General features: G+C 43.4%; 1 protein-coding gene across 1 annotated transcript in view; it reads left to right on the top strand.

Annotated features, from left to right (window-relative positions):
- The window catches only part of GTF2F2 (general transcription factor IIF subunit 2), an 897640-nt gene that overhangs the window by 305887 nt on the left and 568187 nt on the right, over nucleotides 1-23566 (top strand). Inside the window, exon 5 of the mRNA XM_069205408.1 lies at nucleotides 8672-8707. Within this exon, the coding sequence (XP_069061509.1) occupies nucleotides 8672-8707 (36 nt within the window). The remainder of the gene's footprint in view (nucleotides 1-8671; nucleotides 8708-23566) is intronic.

Below are 23566 nucleotides of genomic sequence, written 5' to 3'. Positions count from 1 at the left end.
TAGAAAGAGAGGCCCTGGCATGTTACTGGGCTATAGATCACTTCAAATATTTCTGTGGGGCTTACCATTCAGCGTCAGAACTGATCACAAACCCCTAACTTTTATATTCACCATTAAAGGGAGAGAGCAGGCCATACCTCATATTGCCAAATGGATTCTTGGTTTAGAGGGCTTTAACTTTGAGGTGGAGTACGTCCCTGGCAAAAAAGATGTCATAGCTGATTGCTTGTCAAGATTACCAAGAAAGGAAGAGGAAGGGGAGAGACATGGCACACTTGAACCTGTGCTATATGTAGACTTGGCAGGTCTTCCCAAAGAGGAATGGGATACAGGAATAAAGAATGATCCAACCTTAAGGTTGGTAAAGGAAAAGATACTCAAGGGGTGGCCAGTAAAGGTCTAAGCACTTGGAAGAGGAGCTGAAAGGGTATTGGGAGGTGAGGACGGAACTTCATATTTCCAATGATATGGTGATGAGAGGAGAGAGGATAGTACCTCCTAGTGAATTATGGGACAAATTGGTGGACTTAGCTCACAAAGGACATTTGGGAAAAAAAACCTCACCAAAAACAAACTTAGGGCCACATATTGGTTCCCCACCATGGACAGGATGGTAGAAAACACAGTGAGAAATTGTGTTAAATGTGCTATGAGTGATAAAAATAAAGTTATACAAAAGTCTCCATTGTCTGCGGTTGATGTGCCAATAAAACCTTGGGACAAGTTGGGGTTAGACATTATGGGACCCTTTAGCCAATCCAATGTGAAAGGAAAGTTCATGCTGGTGTTTGTAGATTATCACTCACATTGGATAATGATCAAGTTAGTGTACCATGTGACCACCCAGGATGTAATTGAATTTTTAACAGATGCATTCATGAGGGAGGGAATCCCTAGCATACTAATTACTGACAATGGGGTACAATTCACGTCAAAGGCAATGAGAGAGTTCTTAAGGAAAAGTGATGTCCACCATTTTAGGACAGCGTTATACAATCCCAGAGCAAATGGTCTAGTGGAAATAGTCAACAGAATGATTAAGGATTGTCTGCAATTGTCCTCAATGTCCCGAGATTCAGGGGGAACTGGCTCTTAAACACATGTTGTGGTAATACCATATCATGCCCAATTTGGTTACTGGGATTTCCCTATTCCTTTCACTTAAGGGAAGGCTTCCTGGAACCAAACTCAATCCCAACTGGTTGAAGGGGGGGAACCCCACTGGGTGCAACGAGAGAAGGTTGCTGAATGTGTCCAACGTATTCAAGGAAAATACGGAAGTGGATGACAACAAATTTGGTGCTAAAAATAAACTATGGAGGGTCGGACAGTGAATTAGGGTAAAATTCCCGGAACCCACCCGAAAGGAGGGCAGCAAGTTTTCCGAACCTTTGAGTATTACCAGAGTACAAAAAAATGTGGTAACGCTGGAGGATGGTAGAGTGTGGAGCATGGATAGACTGTCCTGCAGCAACATTGGGGGAATAACAGCGATGCAGGAGTCTGAAGGGAACACAGATGAACTGCCGAACTGGGTGGTGATAATAGTCTTCCAAGAAAGAGAACGTGTCCATCATGGCACAAGGATAACATGTTTCATTATTAAGGAAGGGAGATGTGTTGTAATCTGACGTTAAATGATCTCTATCCTTTTTCACATTGTATGTAAAATGTATTTACCAGTGTTAATTCACTATATTTGTATTCATCACTAGACTATTATTTAGTAAGATATTTTAGTGTAGTATATATCGTCATCGCAGAATAGTATGCTCCAGATGTTTGTTTACTTTAGAATGTTGGACAATGGAATGCACTGGATTTCACCTTAGAATGTTGAGATGAAAGATGGTGTGCGAGGAGTCTGGTGAATAAACGTATGGTTCCCTCTTGACTTCAGCCTGATTATTACAAGCATATTATTAACGAGAATAAAAAACTTCCTAGCTATCGTAACAGAAAGCTTCAGTTCTATTAAGGGCACAGAGGATTATGCTTAGTCTTTTACTTAACTTAAATTTCCAGTAGCAGCCATTTTAACATCAGCTTAAGGAAAAACTAACATTCCCAAAAGGCTTTGGGCACATCAGCATCAACAGTATCCAATCAGTGTCAGGCAGTTCCAACGTAGCCCTTTGTCGATATCTGTGCTGCCTCTTTTCTTTACTCGAGCAACACTACTGTCCTTTGCTCACGAATTGTGTTTGGAACCATCATTGCCTAAGGTAAAGATGACAAATAAACAATTTTGAATGTATCTTTTCCCAGCGAAAATACAATTGCAACATACAGGAAGATGTTAATCAGTAGCCTTTGGAATGGAAAGTTCAAAACCATACAATATAACCATCATTATCCAAACAGAAAGAAACAACATTTTTAAATATTGACAAAATATTGTGTTCACCAAGATACTCTTTCTTACTGATAACAGGGAGGGATCGTGAGTTACTTCTCGCCAGGTGGCATAATCCTCACCTCCGTGTCCTTAATATATTTAAAACATTCTGTTACAATAGGTAGGAAAATGTTTCAATCTATGTCAGGACCAGACGGTCCGATTATGCTAGTTCAAAGCTTGTTTACCACCAGCTGGGCTGTGTTCACCACTGGTTTGAAATAGTCTGAGGACCAGCCCTCAACATTCATAATGTCCTCAAGACAGGCACCCAGGTGAAACGCTTTGGTGGCCATTGCACCTCTCTCCCCCTTGGTGATTGTGCTTCAAACATTACCACATTGATACCTGCTTCTTGCATGACCCAACCAACCGACCTAGCAAGCATGGGGGAGAACACTGCCTTATGTGCCCTCTTTAAGGCAATCAATAGCTGCCTCTCACCCGGGTGGAGGGGACGGAACTTCTCAGCTATCTCCTCATATGGTTTCAAGCAATGCACTACACACAGTTTGGGAGTATCAGGAAATGTCTGGTAAGAAATAATGCGGGTATGAGATTTAGTGTGTCTGCTGACAGTGAAAGAAACCCCATGCAAGAATACTCTACCTCTAATATCCAAGGCACAGATATCCAACACCTTATGACAACATACCAGGCATAGCAATGTGGCCAAATTGGCTGAAATTTCTTTCCTGAAAAAGAGCCTATTAGGTCGGCATGAAAGAAAAAGATTAAGAACTTGTTTGACATCCCACAAGGAGGAGTATCAAGGTTCCGGTGGCAGCAAGAACTGAGCTCCTCATAACAACCTTCGCACAAAGGTGTGCTTGCCCTCCGTGCACCATCTATCTGCGTGTGGCCCACCGAAATGGCAGATCAGAAAGTGTTGATCGATCTATATGCCAAACCTTCTGCCAATAACTCTGATAAGAAATTAAAAATTGGACTACATCTACAGCCGCGTGATTCAGGCCCCATTGGATGCACTAACCCATCCATCTTGTCCACTCTTGAAGGTGCTGTCTGCCTGGCCCTTGGACAAGATGATGTCAGCCTGCCTCGAAAGTCCCAGGATTTGCCGACGTTGCCAGTGATCCACCATTCCAGCAGTCAGAGGGAGCCTTCCATCACCAGGCGCTGCAGCATCTGATTCTGATCGAGAAGAATGTTTTGAAACAAGGGGAGAAGGATTGGAGAATCCCAAGAAAGTTCCATCAGAACTGGGAACCAAACTTGCAGTCTCCAAAAAGGTGCCACCAGCAGTGCCACGCCTGTTGCTTCTGCGACCCTCCTTGTGATCATTGCAAATGGTGGAAAACCATATCTTGTCTCCTGGGACCAGTTCTGGATATAAGTGTCTGTTGCCAGAGCTAGGGGATCCAGCCTCCAGCTGAAGAACCAGTACAGTTGACGATCCAGTCTTGATGCAAATAGGTCCACCAAGAAGGCCCCCACCAGTTTGCAATCCTCCAGAAAACTTCCTGGTCCAGTTTCCATAGACTCGTGTCATGGAGATATCAGGAGTGCCAGTCTGCCACCTGATTCACTTGACCTGGGAGATAGTCGACCATGACCAAGACGTGATGGTCCAGGAAATACTGCCAGAAATCCTTCATCAAGTCTGATAGTATTTTCAGTCTGTTGCCCCCAAAATGGTTGGTGTAGCAGACCACCGATACATTGTCCATCTTGAGGACACAAGATTGGATTCTGTCCTTGGTCCAGCATCAAACTGCAAAGAAGCCTGCCAGGAGTTTCAGACAATTGATCTGTAACTTCTGTTCTCGCTGTGACCAACTTCCTCCTGTGGAGAAGTCTCCACATCGTGCACCCCAGCCGGATCTGCTGGCGTCAGACTCTATGACAAGATCCGGAGTGGAGCCAAAAATTGCTCTCCCATTCCAAGCCTCCATGTGAGGAAGCTACCAGTGGGATGTCTCCTTTGACTTGTCTGACATTGCAGAGCCCTGTAGATCAAAGGTCTTGCGAAAATCGCTTGGTTCGAGGAAGACAGCAGTCCCACCAGGCGGGCAACCTGCTGAAGAGAAGTGACCGGTTCGGAGAGAGCTTGCCAGAGCTTGCCGCAGCTTGTGTAGAATCTTCACCATCGTCTGAGAAGGGAGACTCAATGTGACCTTTGTACAGTCCATCACAAAACCTAGAAATGTGGCAGACTAATACAGAACAAGGAGAGACTTGCCTTCGTTGATCACAAATCCGCACGCTATCTAGGAGATTCACCGCTGATTGCAGTTGGAAGATTAGTGTTGTTGGGCACTGGTTCATGAAGAGCATGTTGTCCATATAGGTTATAATTCTCAATCCCTGCACACGCAGGTGTTTCACCACCGGTTTGAGGACTTTTGTGAAGCACCATGGTGCTGAAGATAGCCCAAATGGAAGGGTGGTGAATACGAAGGTTTGGCTCTGCCAGGAGAACTGAAGGAAGCATCTGTGGAGTGGGAAAATTGGGATTGTCAGGTAGGCGTCCTTTAGATCTAGGCGTACCATCCAGTCGGAGGGTTGGAGTACGTCTTTCAGTATATGGAGTTGGTAAACTAACCTCAGAGTTTTATCACGAGGTGCTGGCCTCTGTTGTGCTTTTCGACCAAGAAGATGTTGAGGAAGCAATTGGGGTGAAGGATTGTAGAGCAGATAGCCATCTTTTTGAGGAGGGCCTCGACCTCTGTGTCTGAGATCGATTTCCGTCCTGGAGAAAGTGAGAGGGAGTGAATAGGTTATCTCGGGCATCTTTAGAATTCTTTGTGGAACTCTTGGACTGTTTGGAGGACCCAAGCATCTGCCGTGAGAGACTCCCATGCTGTTGAACCCAGAGCCAAACCTGCCCCCTACTTTTAGTTGGGAAGAAGGATGAACACTCTCCACTGGAAGAGGTGTTGAAAAGGTGTCCTTTGGTTCCCCCTCTGCCCTGTAAACGTTGACCTCTGGTGGGGTAGAAGGTCGTGAAATGGATCTGGTCCTACCCGCGCCTTGAGCCTTGTCCACGGGGGAGAAATTGCAAAGAGAAACAGCCGGTGTAGCGGCCCCTGCCATGGGTGGCCTCTTGATTAACAAGAGGGTTGAAGATTCGCTTGATTGAAGCCTGGGCTTTGTCGAGAGAGGAAAACTTAGCAATGAACTACCCCAGCTCCTTGATGAAGGGATCCCCGAAAAGACCCCCTTACGTGACCGACCCTGCCTTCGATGTCGCCAGGTCTCCTAGTTTGGGATCGACTTTAATGGGTAAGGACCTGCGTCACTATGTGGAAAGGGCACAATTAGTGTTCCCGACAATGATGACGGTTCTCTGGGTCCAGCCTGACAGGGTATCTGGTGAGATGCTTTGGCTTCCTCTGCCATGTCCAGTAACTTTGTCAACGGGCCACCACGTCAAGAAGTTTGTCCTGGCATAAGCACCAGGAGTGATCTATTCCCTTTTTCGGGTCCCTGATGAACTGTGCCAAAAAGGTGGGCATTCAGCACACAAGTGTCTGCGTTCTTCTTTCACTAGAGGCTTACTTAGGCAGCTAGCGATGTATTTCGCCTCTTTGTCAGCTGGAGTCCATTCTGCCGAGCGTGAGTGGATGATTTTGTCTAGATCGAGCACATCTGCTGGTGCTTTGGGGGCATCATCCAAGGCGAGAGGACACCAAGTTCTCCATGGGCCTGCCTCCTCATCCGAATCCTCTTGTGAATAGTCTGCTCCTACTATGTGAGGAGAACTATATGATGGGAGCTCCAGGAGCTTATCAGTGGACCCAGCTGTTCCCAGAGAAGGTTGACGTTTTGCTCGGAAGGCCCTTTTGAGGTGTCCAAAGGCATCTTGATCTGCCCCTGGAAGTTTGCGTTTTGAGAGTGGTGGCTCTGGTTTAAGAGCGGCTTGAAACCTGGCATACTTCTCCAGGACTTGTCTATAGAGGTGTTCCTTAGAGGCAATTGCTTCTGGCACAGCTTTGTGGATAGAAGCGTCTGCAGCCTTGTAAATTTCGTCAGCCCAGGGAAGGAGAGAAAACACCTCCTCCTCCTCATAACTACTAGAGGATGACTGCATGGTTTCCCTTGCTGTTGAGAGAATGTGGCGACAGCAGCACTGCTGATTGTGAGACTGGGATTGCCAGTAAATTTTCTGTGAAGGCCGGAGTCCTTCAGTCTCAGGGGGAAAAGGCGCCAGTGAAACAGCGTATTCATCAGGGTTAGAGGCTGCAACAGTGTCCCTTAGTTGGCCTCACGGCACTGACCCAGACGACGTATACCAACGGAACCTGAAACTGCAATATTTTAGTGGAATACAGCCCCTGCCGAGCATGCTGCACCAGATTAAAAGAGAATTCCCCCAGGGCCGACGCAGTTCCAATGGTATACAGAGCCAGCAGAGCAAGTGGGGTGCTGATAAACCATCGGCATTCAAAAACAGATGGTAATAAAGACTCTGAGCTCAGACGTAAGTCTCCATGCTCAGGGATGGCAGAAATCTGTTCCCGCTGCGCATTATCAATTTCAATTGAAATTGACAGGCACCTGACACGGTAGCTGATAGAGTGTAAGAAGGCCCCTCCCTACACAAAGAAGAGTGCCACCAGGCGTCGGAGGCCCGCACGGTATTGTGGCCACCACAATCGTCCCTCAGAACACGCACACAGCTGCATAAGGAGCGCAGGGCGTTCCCGCGGCAACTCAAGGGGAATCTGCCAAATCTGTTAGGCAACATCTGTTAGGCAACAAACGTTCCGTGTCAAATGATCTAGCTAGTAAGTCGCAACGACAACCAAGGCATGCCAAGCAGAGAAGGGAGTGACACTTATCTGTGGCTGCGGGCAGCTAAGAAAAGAGGCAGCACAGACATCTACAAATGATTATGCCGGAACTGCCTGACATTGATTGGATACTGTTGTTATTGATATGCCCAAAGCCTTTTGGGAATGTTAGTTTTTTCCTTAAGCTGATGTTAAAATGGCTGCTATTGGAAATTTCGAGTAGTGAAGTAAAAGACTAAGCATAATCTGAGCCTCCGGTCCTGACATACAATTATACCCATTCCAGGTACGGCTCAATAATACAGCCAGTTCATAAGAAGGGCAGTGTTAAAAACCTTCACAACTGTATATTTATTGCCTAAATGGATAGTGTGTGTATTTTTTTTTATATATATATATATATATATATATATATATATATATATATATATTGTATTTATATAGTGCTTACTACGGGGGCGTTGAAATAGTGAGGCCAAACCTTTTGCAAATAGATTATTAATAAAATTACAAGATTAGGTCAGCACCAAGGGCCTCTTACTATTCTCACAAACCACTTTCATGAGTCACTACTCTATAGATTCCATCTTTTCTGTAGATTTGTTATCTCATAAATATACCGTGGACCAACAGTGAATGTATTTCATTGTTTTATCGATTTTGTCGCAAGGTTTGACATTGTAAATTGGGACAACCTGTGGAAAAAGCTATACAACTGAGATTAATACAACACTATTGCACTTAATTATCCGAATGCACATGGTTCGAATGCAAATGGGGCCTAACAATGAACAGAGCAGATTCCTGCTAGTATTGACTTAAAACAAAACATAACTTTGGGAAAAACAAAAACCCTTGGGAACTGTGCCTTGACATGTCTTTCAGGTTTTACTTTAGTTAGGATTCCCATGAGTTTTCCAGCATACCATTTGCTACTACGTCTGGAGCTGAAACCCTTGATTACCCATGTACATTTGTATTCAGCTTGCTGTGCTTTACAATGCAGCTTTTTATACTAATTTTCGCAAAAAATAATTAGGAGTAGAATAATGGCATTAATAAAAACTAGATTGTGTTTTTATAAAATTCTAAAATCACAGGTCACTTCACCATATTTTAAATAATATTCGGGGGACGGGCAGATTTTTATTACCCTCTCCCACTTTTTTTTTTTTTTACTCACTGGTGGGATTAACTAGCCTCACATTCAAAAAATGATAAAAATTATTGCTATAGGTCTTTTCTCTACGTCACATGACTAAGGCACTATGCACCATTTTAAAATTTGAAAGCCGATGAGTATATAGTTTGTGTTGAAGCTTGATATGTTCCATATTTAAGAAGGTAACCTGAAGCAAAACATAGAAGCTAGCACATATTACATATAATTTTATGCGTGAAATGGTTCAACATTTTCTGACAAAGCAACGTAATGTTAACAAGAGTAACTTTCTACCAGGTATATTGCCTATATTTATGCTTTTATTTCACAGAGATTTTTCTTTTTCTTTTACAGGCACACCTGACGACAAATCTGATAGCATTAAAACCGGTATGTGTTCCAACAGGGCTACTTTATTTGACTTGATCATTTCTTGCATCTGTTATGGCTATTTTAAATCGTAAATGAATTCGTTTTTTTCTGTAATTTAATGTTTACTGTACTACTGTTAGTCTGTGAAAGTTTTTTCCTATTCTCTAATGAACATGGTAGAATTAATGTTTGCTTTATAATTCCATTCCCTGCTGTATTTCGATTCGCTTAAATTATTCATGTATTCAGAATTGCCAAATTTAATTGGGGGAATAGCATCTAAACTGAACCATTTTCTGTTTTTCATTGTTATAGGATTTGTGTATTTTTTTTTTTCTTTCTTATTACCATTTGACGAATTAACCTTTTTATTTTAGTTCTTGGTTAATTTTACTTGTGCTAGTGGCATGAGACTAGGGAAGGCTTGCTGCAGAAACTGATAGTGGAATGCTCCACCAGGAGAGGAGGGTGTGAGGAAGATGATGTTAAAGCAATGCTGCCTGGCAGTAGGAATGCAGCAAAGCTGTGCAGGCACACACATTGTCCCTGGGAGATTAGGTCGACTCAAAATTGCTTCAGCAGCAGCTCAAACGTTTTTGGTCTGACACAAAAGCTGTGGATTCTATTCACGCTGGTGTTGCACTTCCGCAAGGTGTAGCAGGCAGAGAGTTGCAGCTGGTACCTCTCCATCTAATGAGCTCTGGGATGACCAAGCACTAAATGGGTGATCGGGTCGCTGCTTTCTCCTAATCCATCATTTCTCATGGCTAGGTCTAATGACAGATTCCTCGCCTTTTTAATTTCCCCAGACTAGATCCAGAAATTTTCGAAGCCAAGGTTCTGCATGCCAGTAGGTCACACTGTTGCCTCTATGGCTAACTTGCTCCTTCCCAAGAAGTGATGACCTGGAGCCAAACAAGTGCACAAGGTCTGCCCACTGATGTCCGTTTCTTTCTTTCTGTGCACTTTATGAATTCAGAACTCTGCTCCCAGCGTTTTGCCCGTGTATACCAACTCCAGAAAACTTATTTTCTAGACAATTTGCTAAGACAAAAGTCTCCTAAAAGACCCTAGCCTTCAAACAGTGCAGTAATGTAGAAGGCAAATGTCAATCATGGATCCACTCAATGTCTCCTTGTGGTGTCCACGGTTTAGGCACAACTCCAAACTTTGCGATAAATGCTCCTTGATGCACTTGAAGACCATCAAGGAGTGGGAGGCAAAGTTGTACATCACTAAGCACAACATTTGGGGGAGGGCATGCGCCAGCAAATGGACCTGACCCAATTTGCAGGGCTTCTGCTGCTCCTGTTCCAGGTCCACCTGTCTCACATACGATTGCCATCCTCTGCCAATTTGAAAGCAAAGTTGAGAGCCACTTTTTGATGTCGTCCAACGAGACATGTCACGATCACAGTTTCTTCCGCTCATAGGAGAAGTCTTGCCATCGGCACTCAAAGACCCACCCTCTCTGCTTCCATCGCCTTGCTTTGAGCCCCTCCTGTAGCTGGTCTTGGCTTGCCCTGAGTTTCCAAAGCCAGTGTCGACCCTGCAGCAGGTAGAGGCCTCCCAGAAGGCCATGATGCAGCTTTTACGAATGATGCCGGCTCCCTCTGGAGCACCTTCGGTCCCATGAATCTGATGACTGACGGCTTTGTGCTGCTGTCCTGTCCTCTGTAGGCTCTGGTCTATATCTTCCCTCCTGCTTGGATTCAGAGAGGACATTGACTCATGCCAGCCCTATAACTTATTATGAAATTACCAAGGCTCAACCCTGAACGATAGACAAACCCCAGTCTATTCCATGACACCAGTATTATTGTAGGCTGAAGGCCCTGTTTAGTGCAGATTATGGTGCCCTTCAGGGACTTTAAGGTGCTCTATTTGATGAGGATGATGATGAAGAGGAGGGCAATTTACTACCCCCACCCCCCAATTTTTCCAGATGCTGGCTTCTACTTTGACTTAATGCCTGGGTATCTCACCTGAGTCAGGACCAGACCCCCAAAGCAGCCTCCCATTGAGGAGCATCTTTCACTGTAGCAGTCCACAGAGCAGTTGAAGTTTCAGATCTCGAGTTGCCTACCATAGAGACTAAGGCAATTTTTCAAGCAGAAATCGTGCTACCTGGTCTTGCCACTTCAGAGCCCTCGCTGCCTTTTAACAAGGCTTTGACAGAAACATTAATGGTGGCCTGGTCTAAAACATGTTTTTCTCCCTCTATAAGTGAAGTGCATAAACTTACTTCAGACAAATGGTGTTTCAGCCTAAAAGCAGCAAGACGAATCCCAATGCATTCCCTACCGCACCACTGTTTAGTCGAACCCCAATAATACATTCAGAAAAAGAGTATTTTCCTCTTCTGTCTTGGCAATGAGGTAGCTGGACATCGTATGGCATCTGGGATTCTACTTGCATGCCATGAGGGATATGGCTGCTTGGATTTTATAGCCCATCACTGCTGAATTTATGAACGTCTTTGCTCAGACAATCCAAGATAGACAGCATGCAGCTAAGTATCAATCATTCAGTAGTTATATAGTGCTGCTAATCACTCAATGGGGTATCCAGGCGCTTTCAGATTCCTGAAGGCAAAATCAGAATTCTTCAAGTGAGGTGATGGTCCAGAGCTGTGTGGAGAGGCTGTTCCATGTCTTTGCTGCGATGTAGGATAAGGAGCGTCCTCAACTTCTGCTTCGGAAGATGCCGGGAGTTTGGGCAAGTGAAAGGGAGGCAGAGTGTCGTCTTCTCGACAGTTGATGGAAGTTCAGGCGGTGGTTAATGTAGGTGGATCCTTGGTTGTGTAGAAACTTGTGTTTGTGGGTCAGTGGCTTGAATTCACATCTCTTCCGTACGGAGAGCCTGTGAAGTTGCTTGACGGGGTTGTGATGTGAGTTTGTCGGGGAAGGTCGAGGATGAGTCTGGCTGTGGAGTTTTGTTTGGTTTGAAGTCTCTTTAGGAGGTGTGCAGCGATTTTTACGTTGGGAGTGTTGGCATTGTCCCGTCGGCTGGTGACTAGGTCCTGTGTCACAGTGCATCTCATGTGTAGCGGTAGCAACTTGAAGATCTTGCGTACCATGCGCAAGGTGAGGAAGCAGGTGGAGGTGATGGCATTTTTCTGTGATTTTATGGTGAACTTGTTATCGATTTGTTGAACTGCTGGTTCTGCTCCAGGTATGTCGTAAGTTGTTTATTGATGGTCTTCTCCCGTATCTTGGCTTGGAATTGGAGGAGGGAGATTGGATTGTAGTTTTTGAGTTCACTGGGGTCAGGGAGGGGTTTGTGAGTAGTTATATGGTAAATATGGTTTAAGGGATGGCCTATACACAGTGGAATTTGTAGGTCGCTCCATGGGCACCAGTGTTGTAATCAGGCATCATTCCTGAATGTGGGAGCTGTTGCAGATACAACCTCTAGTACAGGCCATTCAAAATTCTGAGTTCCACTAAAAAACATAGGGTCTTCTGTTTGCTGTAACCAGAATCAGCGGTGGCAGTTGTATTGTCATGTATTAGAGTCAAAACCTTGTTAAGCTTCCAAAGTTGATCAGTAGAGAGGTGCATGCTACACCATTTAAGGGAGGTGCCTTGTTTGAAGAGTGTTGACTAAGTGTTGCTTTTGAGGGAAGCGTTTTGGTGTTGTAGCCAGAAAGGTGCTATTATCTTCACAAAGGTTGTTGCTATTAGGCATGTAATGGAAGGTAGGAGAATAAGGATTACAATGTATGCCCTTTACATTAATTTATTATTGTTATTTTGAAATGGTGTGGGCTGAGTGTCACCTGTGTGAGAAATGTTTTGGTCTTCTATGTGATAACTAGTCAAATTAAACCATCGTGTTGCTGCAATCGTGTAGCTGTGCCTCTGTGTGGAATGAAGTGGAGTGAGGGATATTTAAGCATGTGGACTTTCCAGTCATCCTACCCAGGGGTATGGTTCTGTTTTGTGGTTAGATTTGAGTGGCAGAGGAGCAACTGTCAGTATTCACTTGATTCATACTGTCTTGGAAAGTGATTTGAAGTAGTCCACCCAAGAGACCCAAACTGCAACTAGAGTCTCCCTGGGAGTGACAGTACTCACAGGCATACTAAGGCTACATGGAACCTGGGCCCCGAAGTCACGATCGGGCATATATATCAACAGGCAAATCGAAATATATCGAGGAAGCTATGCCCTATTGCCCAACTCTCACAAATCACAAGCATTTTTTTTTATCAGCAATTCACAGCGCCAGGCAGATTTCAGTATTTGTCTGCTAAGTTAAATGCTCTGTCAATTGGAGAGTGGCAACCCAGTTAAATGTGCTGCTTACAGAATTGCAGAATATGTTCCATAGTGTCCAACTAGGAGTCATGATAAAATACCCCTCAGGCAAGCACAGGAGAAACACAGCCATTTATATATGCCCTTCAGAGTCAATGAGGCTGAATAGGGCAGCCCGTCTCTGGCTTACATTAAATGCAAGCTGCTTTCAGCGCGCAATCTGTCTCCCGGTTACTTGCCCAATGCATGCCAGCGGCTCTGACCTGTAGCAGTGTAGTCCCAGTATTGGCTTTGGCGCTCTCAAACTGGACCCTTCTCTCTGTTGTAGGCCCTAAACATTAAAATGAAGCTATAATATTCTCCATAAGACTCTCCCAGGTTAAAGTTTAAAAGTTTACTTAAACGAATATAAAGCAGAGATTTATAAGGTGCACAATCAGTTAGTTAGCAGTAAAGTTCAGTTAAAATCCAGCATAGATGCGCCTTCTAAAGTGGGGATAAAGGGGCCTCCCCAACAATAAAAAGGCAGATCCTCTTATAAGGACTTTGGACAAACAATTTAATACGTTCACTACACACAAACCTGGTTCCCAGGATGTACGCCAGTGGTGAAAGAGCAAGGGGAAAGATTTTACTACAGAATACATTTGAAGATTTTCTCATAATACTGTTATACTGGTTTCAGACATTCTGAGAGTCTATTCAGGTAACGAGTTGTTACACAGTATGTAAGGCAGCCAGGGGCAACTAGGTTGTCCTTGGTTAGGTAGATCACGTTAAGTGTAACTGGGAAAGCTTCAATCATTCGGTGTAAAAGCTCACAATTCTTTATTACCGCAAGGAAAACAACAGCAGCAGTGATCATGTGGTGTATTACGACAGCCCATTCAAAATAGAAGAAAGCATGAAAGTGGCTTATGTTTTCATAGGCTTGATTTTTAATACATTAAACACTACAGTTAAATAAAACACAGATTTCACACAGCCATATTAAATGATCTGAGGCCACCTCAAGGTATAAACTCAATAAGGGGAGCTGCTGCACCTAATCTATATATTACACCCAAATTAACGAGAAAAGCACATGATAGGCAGCCAGGGTGCATGTGTTATGGAGCCACCCAAGAATGGTTGGGAAGCTCACACAGCATGCACTGGATGCGGTCAGGTTCTCTGTAGAGCCTGTTTGTGAGCCGTCTCGATGGTATCCGACCTTCACTAGTAAGAGGCTTAGCGGAGAGCGCCTTAGATCAGGAAGAATTCGCAAAAATTTAGATCAACGTCTATCCCAGATAAATGGTGTTATACTTTTTATTGAGAAGTCTAGCCCATTTCCATCTGAAGCTCTCCTGGATAACATTTAGCATGTTAAAGGTAGTGCCATCATTACAGGGAGCACAAAAATCTAGTAAATGGAGGTGGCGCCCAAAAGTGTAATGCTAATAATGACTGATGTCGGCCTAGCACACCTGGCGGTAAAAATAAAGAAGTACTTAAGTCAGAGCCCCCAATCCACACTTTATTTTGTAAAGAAAAGAAACACAAAATGAAAACTTTTAGTGTTTCTAAAAATTAGATCTACAGTTATAATGAAAGAAGTCACTGCCATATTTGAGTCTTAAGAAGTAAGCTACAAGTACGTAGCGCATACTGACAACCTACCACTCGCAAGGCTGGTATTAGAAGATGGACAAAGAGACGGGTAGTGCAGGAGCCAGTCATCAAATGAAAAACACTACGACAGAGGCAGAATATGATAACGTATTTCTGCCTATCGACATATTTTTGAACCGACTAAGAAAAATACCCTCACAATTAATCATATATACTGAAATAGCTGGACTCAACGTATGAAAATAATTTCTACGAAGTATATACCTCTGATTTCTCTTATCAAACTAAAACCCGGTGCCAATTTTAAAAAGGCATGGTTTAGGGTTACACATTCTGATGTATACACTCTAAGAGTTTTCCTGCAGTATTCACACAGCAGGATTTGCTTAATTCCAGTACCATATGCTTTCACAAACAATAATGCTGGGAAATACTTGAAAACGATGACTGCCGTTAAAACTGGTGATGCTTCATGTAAGCCTGCGCACGAACAAATACGCGATGTGCTAGCTGTCCGGCCTCAGCTGCTCTTGCGAGACCCTCACTTTTGCCTGCTTATCAGTGGGATGGGGATAAGGCAGATAGCCCTGAGGACCATGGCGAGATCAGAGCGGAGACCCAAGAAACTAATGATGTGGTGTGTCTTAGCCATCAATCACTCTCTTAAAGTATTGCTAGAAAATTTAAGATAATCACAAGACACATTGCAGGATTAAAGCACCATACAGATGGTGCTGGAGTAATGGATTCTTTGATAAAGTACAGTATAATTACATTCCAGGGAACGCATATCTGAAAATGTCAAGATAGAGAATTTCAGTGCAATTCAACTAGTAAATAGAGGGCACCGTGGACCTGGATTGCAAATCGTAGAATTCCTAACACTGATCGATGAATCACGAATCACAAAACGCACCAGCTGTTAAGTTAAAAATCGATATAGTAGATTGACCTGCCCTTGAGCAAAAGAATAATAATTGTGGTTTCCCTCCAAGGAATAGAATGAATGTTACAGAGCTCAGGCACATGCCATGTGGTAGTTTATCAGGATGTATACCTGTACTAATGAAAGAGTAATCGAAAGAGCAGTCTTGCTGATTAGTTACACTTTCATTAGTTCTGAGTTTTTAGCTTTGCACCGAATGTATGGTTAATCCCAGAATGTAGAGTCACAGTTATGAGCAAACAACGTAGTAAGACCTCATTGCTACCCGATGATCGACATATGGAAAATATCAGTACATAATATATTGTGTTAGTCAAGTTTGATGGAAATTTAAAAACAAGAGGAAATATATAAAAAGTCTGAGATGACATCTTTAAAAGACTAAATTTGTGGAGACTTTATTACTATTGAGGTAAAAAAGAATATATGGATGAGCTCTCACTCATATGAATGTTGAAATAATCCTATATGCTTTGAAAATTGTTTGGTGAGCCTAGCTCTGAAGTTGGCAGAATGAAACATTTTTATAAAAATATAATAACCTATACGAAGCACAATATTGAAGCAAACTTTAGAAAATGATGATTAAAGCAATCCGTTGTGGTAGGATTTGCAGGGGGAGCTAGTATTGCTGAATCCTGATGATTATGGGATGCACATGTTAAAAATAATAAAACCTTTGTTGTTCAGGGACATAGATAATTTACCTAATAACGGTATGAAAGGCCCCTACAGAGTTTAATTGTGCAAGAGGTGTCTACAGCTATGAAATATCTCAAATTATCTATAACGAACTATGTTGAATATTGCAGCCTTTATGTAAATTATAGAATGGTGGTCTCCCTAGTTCCCAGGAAATGCGGTGAAATGGATGAGTTACCTACTGTGTCTGATGAATGGTTGTCATCCCCCTCTTCCCGAGAAGGGATTGTAGTAGATGTAAACAAAAAACATACTGTTTATCACTGCTGAGCTTTTTAGTTAATATGTGCAAAAAAATTGTTAAGCAGTATGGAGAACTGGGCAATGTACAAGGCCCACCTTAGGTATCCCCCGGTTATTGGCTAAAACTACATCACCACTCTAGACCAAAATGTTTGTGAGTGAAAACATCCACAAAACGTGCAGGAAGTCTGCGTTGTCACTGTGCAAAGCAGGCAAGTCCCATTACACTGGGTATATTTTGCTAATTTTTAATTGCGCAAATACGTCCCATGGACATAAATTGAGTTGATTTAAACTTGGCATTGCCAGATACCCCTTTGACCCATGACAAGCTTTAACCTTATCCCTTACCTTGTCAGTCACTGGCTTAGGCCAATCTCTTTCCCTTCTGTTCCTGGATGTATCTTTATTTTTTGGTCTTGTTTTAAGGCTTACAATATAGCTTTGTCAGCTACCCACCTTGTACTAGCTTTGTCAGCTACCCACCTTGTACTAGCTTCACCATTATTGCCTTCATTCGCTGGGCTCCAGGACACTAGGGAATGTTTTCCATATCCTCCTAGCTGTGTGTGCTATTTGAGTGCAGTGTAAAAATTGACTAGCATGCACTCCCAACATTTCCTGTTCTTCTACCACTTGAGTACAAGTCTTCCATAATTTGACAGCTGCACCATGTCCATCTTACTACCAATCTGCCTTCGAAATGGTTGGCTACTCCACAGTGGTATGTCCACAGCATATTCTATTTACTTCATAACTACACTGATCATTCTGTCTTACACAAGCCTTAAAAAGCAGACCATATATATATATATATATATATATATATATATATATATATATACACACACACACACACAAGCCCCTGGATTTCTATCTGACCATGCGTTCCTTCTAATAATTGTTTCTTCCAAATACTACCATCTTCCAGTCACGTACTCGCATGTTTACAAATGGGGTGCCATATGTAGTACAGCTTCCTCTGGTAAATCTAGCAGACTGGGATCAGTAGGTAGTTTCAGGGTCTGCCATTCCACTCTGCACCAGTTACCGGCCAAAACAAGGACATATACAGCTGATGTAAATCCTTAAATGCTCTTTATGGCATAGCAGGCATTATATCCTGCAATATTTATCAACAAAGTGGCAAGGAAACTATTTTAGCTCTGGTCACCCTCCCCATCGACCACCAGCGACAAAGTGTTCAGGAATTCATGTAATGCTTCAGTTCTTCTGTTAGACCTGACAGCCTTAGGGTGGTCATCCCCCAACTTTTTGCCTGCCTCCTCCACTTTTTTTTATACTGTTTGTGCTGATTCTGCACACTTTACCACTGCAAACCAGTGCTAGAGTGCATGCTCTCTCTCTCCTAAAAATGGTAACATTAGTTCCCACTTAATTGGCATATTTAATTTACTTGTAAGTCCCTAGTAAAGTGCACTACATGTGCCTAGGGCCTGTAAATTAAATGCTACTAGTGTGCCTGCAGCACTGATTGGGCCACCCACATAAGTAGCCCCTTAAACATGTTTCAGGCCTGCCATTGCAAGGCCTGTGTGTGCAGTTTTAGTGCCAATTCGACTTGGCATTTAAAAGTACTTGCCAAGCCTTAAACTCCCCTTTTTCTAAATATGTCACCCCTCAGGTAGGCCCTAGGTAACCCCTAGGGCAGGGTGCTATGTAAGTAAAAGGCAGGACATGTACTTATTTATTTTACATGTCCTGGTAGTGAAAAACTCACAAATTACTCTCATAGACTAGCATTAGAACTGGCCTCATATACTTTTGAGTGGAAGATTCTGCTCTGGAAGGAGTAGCAATATCATATTTAGTGTAGCCAGAATGGTAATAGAAATTCCTGCTTACTGGTGAGGTTGGATTTTATATTACTGTTTTAGAAATGCCACTTTTAGAAAGTGGGAATTTCTCTGGACTTACTATCATCTGTGCCTTACAGCCTGTCTCCAGTCCATGTCTGGTCTGTGCTGGGTAATAACTCCCCTTGTGCATTCCACCCAGACAACCACAAACACCGGGCACACAGTCACATCTGCATTCATCTGCATTCTGAAAGAGTCTCCGTGGACAGGACGAGGGTGGAGAGGCTCTCACTTACATTTAAAAGGACAGGGGCCTGCCCTCACATAAAGAATTGATAACCCCTGACGGGGATTCTGGCAGACAGGACTAGACTGAAAGGGGAACTTGTGCACTTCAAAACTACTCTTTGAAGTTTTCCCGACTTCAAAGGCATTTTTGGGTATATATACTGGGTCTCTGACCCCACCAAATCCGACACTTCTGGATCTGCACCTGGACTCTGTCAGAAGAACTGCCTGGCTGCCCAAAAGGACTCATCTGAACTGCTTTGCTGAGAAAGACTGCTGCCCTGCTGCATGCTGGTCTCTGACTGTGTTGGAAGGACCTTCCTCAAAAGTGCTCTCCAAGGGCTTGGATTGAGCTTGCCTCCTGTTCTGAAGTCTCATGGACAGCAAAGACTTCATCTGCTGGCTTTTAGCTAGTTTTCAGCGAGTCCTGGAAATCGACAAATCACGTCTTGACCGCCTGGATCCATCAACCTTGCCAAGTCACTAGGACCTGACGCATCGCCACAGACGCCGCACCAGCTCCCCCTGCAACCGGACTGAACGGACTCCTCACCTCCCCCACCTCGCACTGCTAAACTGATGCCGCACCGGCCCCAGCAAAGCCTCTTCTCCCTGACTCTGTGCGACATCTTAGTTTTTTTGTTTTCAAAAGGTACTGTACCTGGGGGTCCGTGCAACTCCGTGACCGGCGCTTGGGGTGTCTCATTATCGGGAATGGCCGTGATAGCCCCAGTTGGAGCTATTGTGTTTCTAGCGCTTTAATAGGATTTAATTTTTAAAATTTCATAACTTTGCTTCTTTACATTGGATTTTCATAGTTTCAACAGTATTTTATTCAGCTAAATATTGTCTTTGTTTTCTAAACTTGGGTGGTATAATTTTGTGGTGTTTTCAATGTGATATTGTATACGTTTTTTCACAAATACGTTACACATTGCCTTCTAAGATAAGCCTGACTGCTCAGTGCCAAGCTGCCGGAGGGTGGGCTCAGGATAATTTGAATTGCGTTGTGACTTAGCCTGACTAGAATTGTGGTCCCTACTTGGGTAAGGGTGTATACCTCTGCCAACTAAAGACCCCATTTCTAACATCTTCTTCTAGCTTACCCTTGTTCGTAAGTAATGGGTTTCACTGGGTTTCTACATCATGTGCTGCCTGAATACCAAAGAATCTGAATCTTTGGGTTCCCCACTGAGTATCAACCATTTGGCAAGCAACAACATTCAAAGTTCTCAGTCAGCCAAGGGGAATTATCTACCTTTGCTGCAGTTGGTGTGCATCCCAGATACCATGCCACCTACCTGTATGTCACAACTGTTCCTCAGGCAACATCCCAATGGCTTCACTGAAATGGCAAAAATGAGGGCTAACAGGGAGACTTTTTCTTTGTTTCTCTTACAAGGGTTCATTTTTCTCTTATTTCTTGATCTACCCTGACTTTAGCAGTTGGTTCCAAGTAGAACAGCTTAATTCACTCCAAGTACCCTGGACCTAATCCCATATGTTCCACTCATATGATATGCTTAGGAGAAAACCCTAGACCATCTCAACACTGTGTTCAACCATTTGGCAAGGAATTACCCATAAGGGTTAACCCTGGCCCACACTGTGCATTTCTGAACCATGCTACAGCCTTTAACAAAGTTAATATGGGCATGCTATGCTTCACGTTGTTCAAGTAGGGCTATCCACCCACACCTGCTTTGCTCCTCCATGCGTCTTTAAGCTGATCCAGATCTCACATTAACTAGTATTGATTATATAGATAGGTAGACTAGGCACCTTTCTGTGCCAACAAAAAAAGGTGCCTTTGTGATAAGGGGTTTTTGATAGAGCAAAGTAAACTGGGGATGTGTTCTCATTCGCTTTAAAGTCTTGATCTCCGGTTGACTTAAATATCTCAGCAAGAAGCTTCTGTTTGGTGTGGGAGCACATCCCTGATTTTTACTACACCAGTTACAGACCATGCCTTTTGTATCCTCAAGCTGACCCTGGATTCACTGCTTGATCACTATGATAAGAATGGTCTTGCAGAGTCAGTGAGTACACAACCAAAGAAATGAATGTAAGGAACAATATGTGGGAAGATATGGAAGAAAACCAAGAGTAGTTTGACAGATACTATGAAAAATTGAGAAGAGCGGAATTATAACTCATAAATTAATATTGAAACCCCACATATTATTTTTTTGAAACCTTCATTTTCAGTTTTGTAAAACACAACAATATGGCAGTTGTTGGAGTGCATAATGTAAAGCAGAATAAGTTCACTTCAAGAGATCATGTCAGAAACCAGCCATCTCTCTGATACTTCAGCATCAGTCTGGAAGACAGCACATCTTCCCCTGCATACACACCACAAACATCCTCTTCAGTATGTGATGATCGTTTCTTTTCCTGTATTTGTACCAGCTTCCTCTGCATTTGTACCCTCTTCTCCATCATCACCAGAGCTAACACCACCTGTTGAGGACGTGTAGGCTTCAGGGGCTAAAAGTGTGTCACGCAGGTCTCTCCACACTGAGAGGTCCTCAAACGCCTTGTCATCCCGTCTACTGATCTTCTTGTGAATCTTTTCAGCCACTGCCCATCCCTGTATATTTCTATGCCATTGTTCTATCTCGGGTGTCCTCTGTACCATCCAGGTGATGGCTACTGTACACCTGGCCAACACTAGTAATACTAGTAAAAATGTATATGCCATTTTTCTACCCTTTGGTTGTTTAATATTGCCCAATAAACCGCACTGCCTGGTAGGTTTAATGTTCGTGTGTGGTCCTCCTGTTGTTACCGACCAGCTCAGTCCATTAATCCTGTATCCTTCAGCTCTGCCAAGCCCAATGCAAACAGTTGGCTATACGGTCACTGCATTGAGGACAACAGTCTGGGCAGATTGGGGGACATATGGTGCAGGTCTTTAGTGGTAAGGTAGGTTCTGTGGAGGCAGTTGTAGTGTACTAGCTTGAAGTGGGCATTACATGAAACTGAGGGGTGTTAGTTTATTGACCAGTCCCCTTCAGCTAGTGGAGCATCCAAGTCAATGTCCCATGCTTTACATGCCTGTGGTAGGGGCTCTGCTGCATCTGCGCTCATAGCGCTATATAACAGTGCGAACAAGTGACGGCCTGCGCCACAGGACAGTAGGCTCCCAAATGTTTGTGTGGGTCCCTGTGCGGCAGGGTAGGCAGACCAGGTTACCCTAGTTAGTTCTACCAGTCTTGCGTGTTGTAAGAAATGTCCAGGCCTGAGGGTAAATTCCAGACAGGCCTCTGCGAAGGAGATGAAAGTTTCTCCTGGGTATAAGTCTCCAAGATGAGCACACCCGCCCTCCCTCCATGCTTGGAAGGACATATTGTCCATCATCTGCCTGACTGGCTTCAGTGTCCAGACTGAGAGTTCATGGGTGGAAAGGTGCCTGTTTCAGCGTCATCTGAGCAAAAATGTTGCCAAAGTGTAGCTAGTTGTGGAACTATGTATGGTAAGTCTTTCAGGAGCACCGCACCCTCCATTAACAGTTTCAACAGCTGTTCTGCCACCACCCTCCCTGGCAATAGATGTTTTTCCAAGTTGTTACCTGGGTTCAACCATCAGGCCGCGTGTTGAAGATGTGTGGCATAGTTGTACAGTTCGAGCTGCCGGTCCTCTAATTCCCCCCCCCCCCCTCCTCATACAGTCTAGTCCAGGTCAACAGGGCCACCTTGCTACTCCAGCCCGCCCACAGGAGCGAAATGAGAATTGAGTCTAGCTGCAAAACCCTGCATGGTTGGTATGAATTAATATATCAGTCACTAGCCTGTAATTAAATCAGTTCAGTCTCAAATTTGGAGTGTTCCATTTTGCAAAGGCCCCTTTGCAACTTGGAGTCTCATAGAAACTGAGACAGAACAAAAGGAGAAATGTGGAAAAAAGTTCTACCTTCAGGGAAGACTTCTCTTTTGAATTTAATAAGAGTGGACGCAAGATTAAAATTAGCAAGCACAGTGGATTTTTGGCACCTTATCCGTGTGACCAGGGACATATTGCTTGCTGAATACCACAGGCGTCTGCGCTGTTTGCACTTTAGTTGGCAAGCCACATGAATTGATAAGTGCTACATATTGGTTCTAAAATTGTTGCAGTTGATTGTCATGTTGAATATTATAGATATATATACATGTTGAATATTATAGATATATTGATACTTATGTAGTTATTTTCTGATTTGCCTGTTAACATGAACTAATTAGTAATTGGAATGATAATGCAATAATGTTTAGAACCCAGTTTTCCGACGTATGCCAACTAGGCCACAGCAGGCATGGACTCCATTTTGTATCAGTTTGGCTGTTTCACAATATTCGTCATGCGTTATATTTTTCATTTACACTGCACTCATAAAATGTGCACCATTTCTTTTGTTGGCATGCTGTTCTCGAAGAGTTCCAGAGGAAGCCATTAGTTAATTTTCATGGCCCTTCCCGTTTGTTCACCGTATGCTATTTATCTAACAGGCTCTTCATTGTGTATATAACCGGATTTGCTCTGACACCACCAGTGACATTAGATCAGGGGTTCATAGTCACTTCAGATGTTTGTCCCATGATGGTGGTGTATCTGAGACACTTGATAATGATGTATTTTGATTTGCTGTTGTGATATATTTGCTGATCCTATGCGGACTCTGCAATTTCCATTGCTTTTTATGGTGAAAATGATTTTATATAAAAGTATTATAGATGGATAACAGTGACTTATGAGAATGTTCCTCACCAAGGGGTTCTGAGTGACATGAAATAGACAACAAGCGTGGCGTTTGAGATGTCAAGGATGCCACTCAGAAGCCTGAGGTGAAAAATATCCCCATAATTAACTTTTGACCAATCTATGATTTTGTTATATATGTCCAGTCGAACCCAGCCAATCTATCCCTTCTTTCAACACAGGGGCCGAGAGAAGTAATGGGGGAACCATACTTTACATGTCCTCTCCTCCCTGTTCCAGATTAAAAAACACATACCTGACC

The sequence above is a fragment of the Pleurodeles waltl genome, chromosome 8 (assembly GCF_031143425.1).
Source record: "Pleurodeles waltl isolate 20211129_DDA chromosome 8, aPleWal1.hap1.20221129, whole genome shotgun sequence".
In the NCBI taxonomy this organism is placed as follows: Eukaryota; Metazoa; Chordata; class Amphibia; order Caudata; family Salamandridae; genus Pleurodeles; species Pleurodeles waltl.
This window is presented reverse-complemented; position numbering and strand designations above follow the sequence as displayed.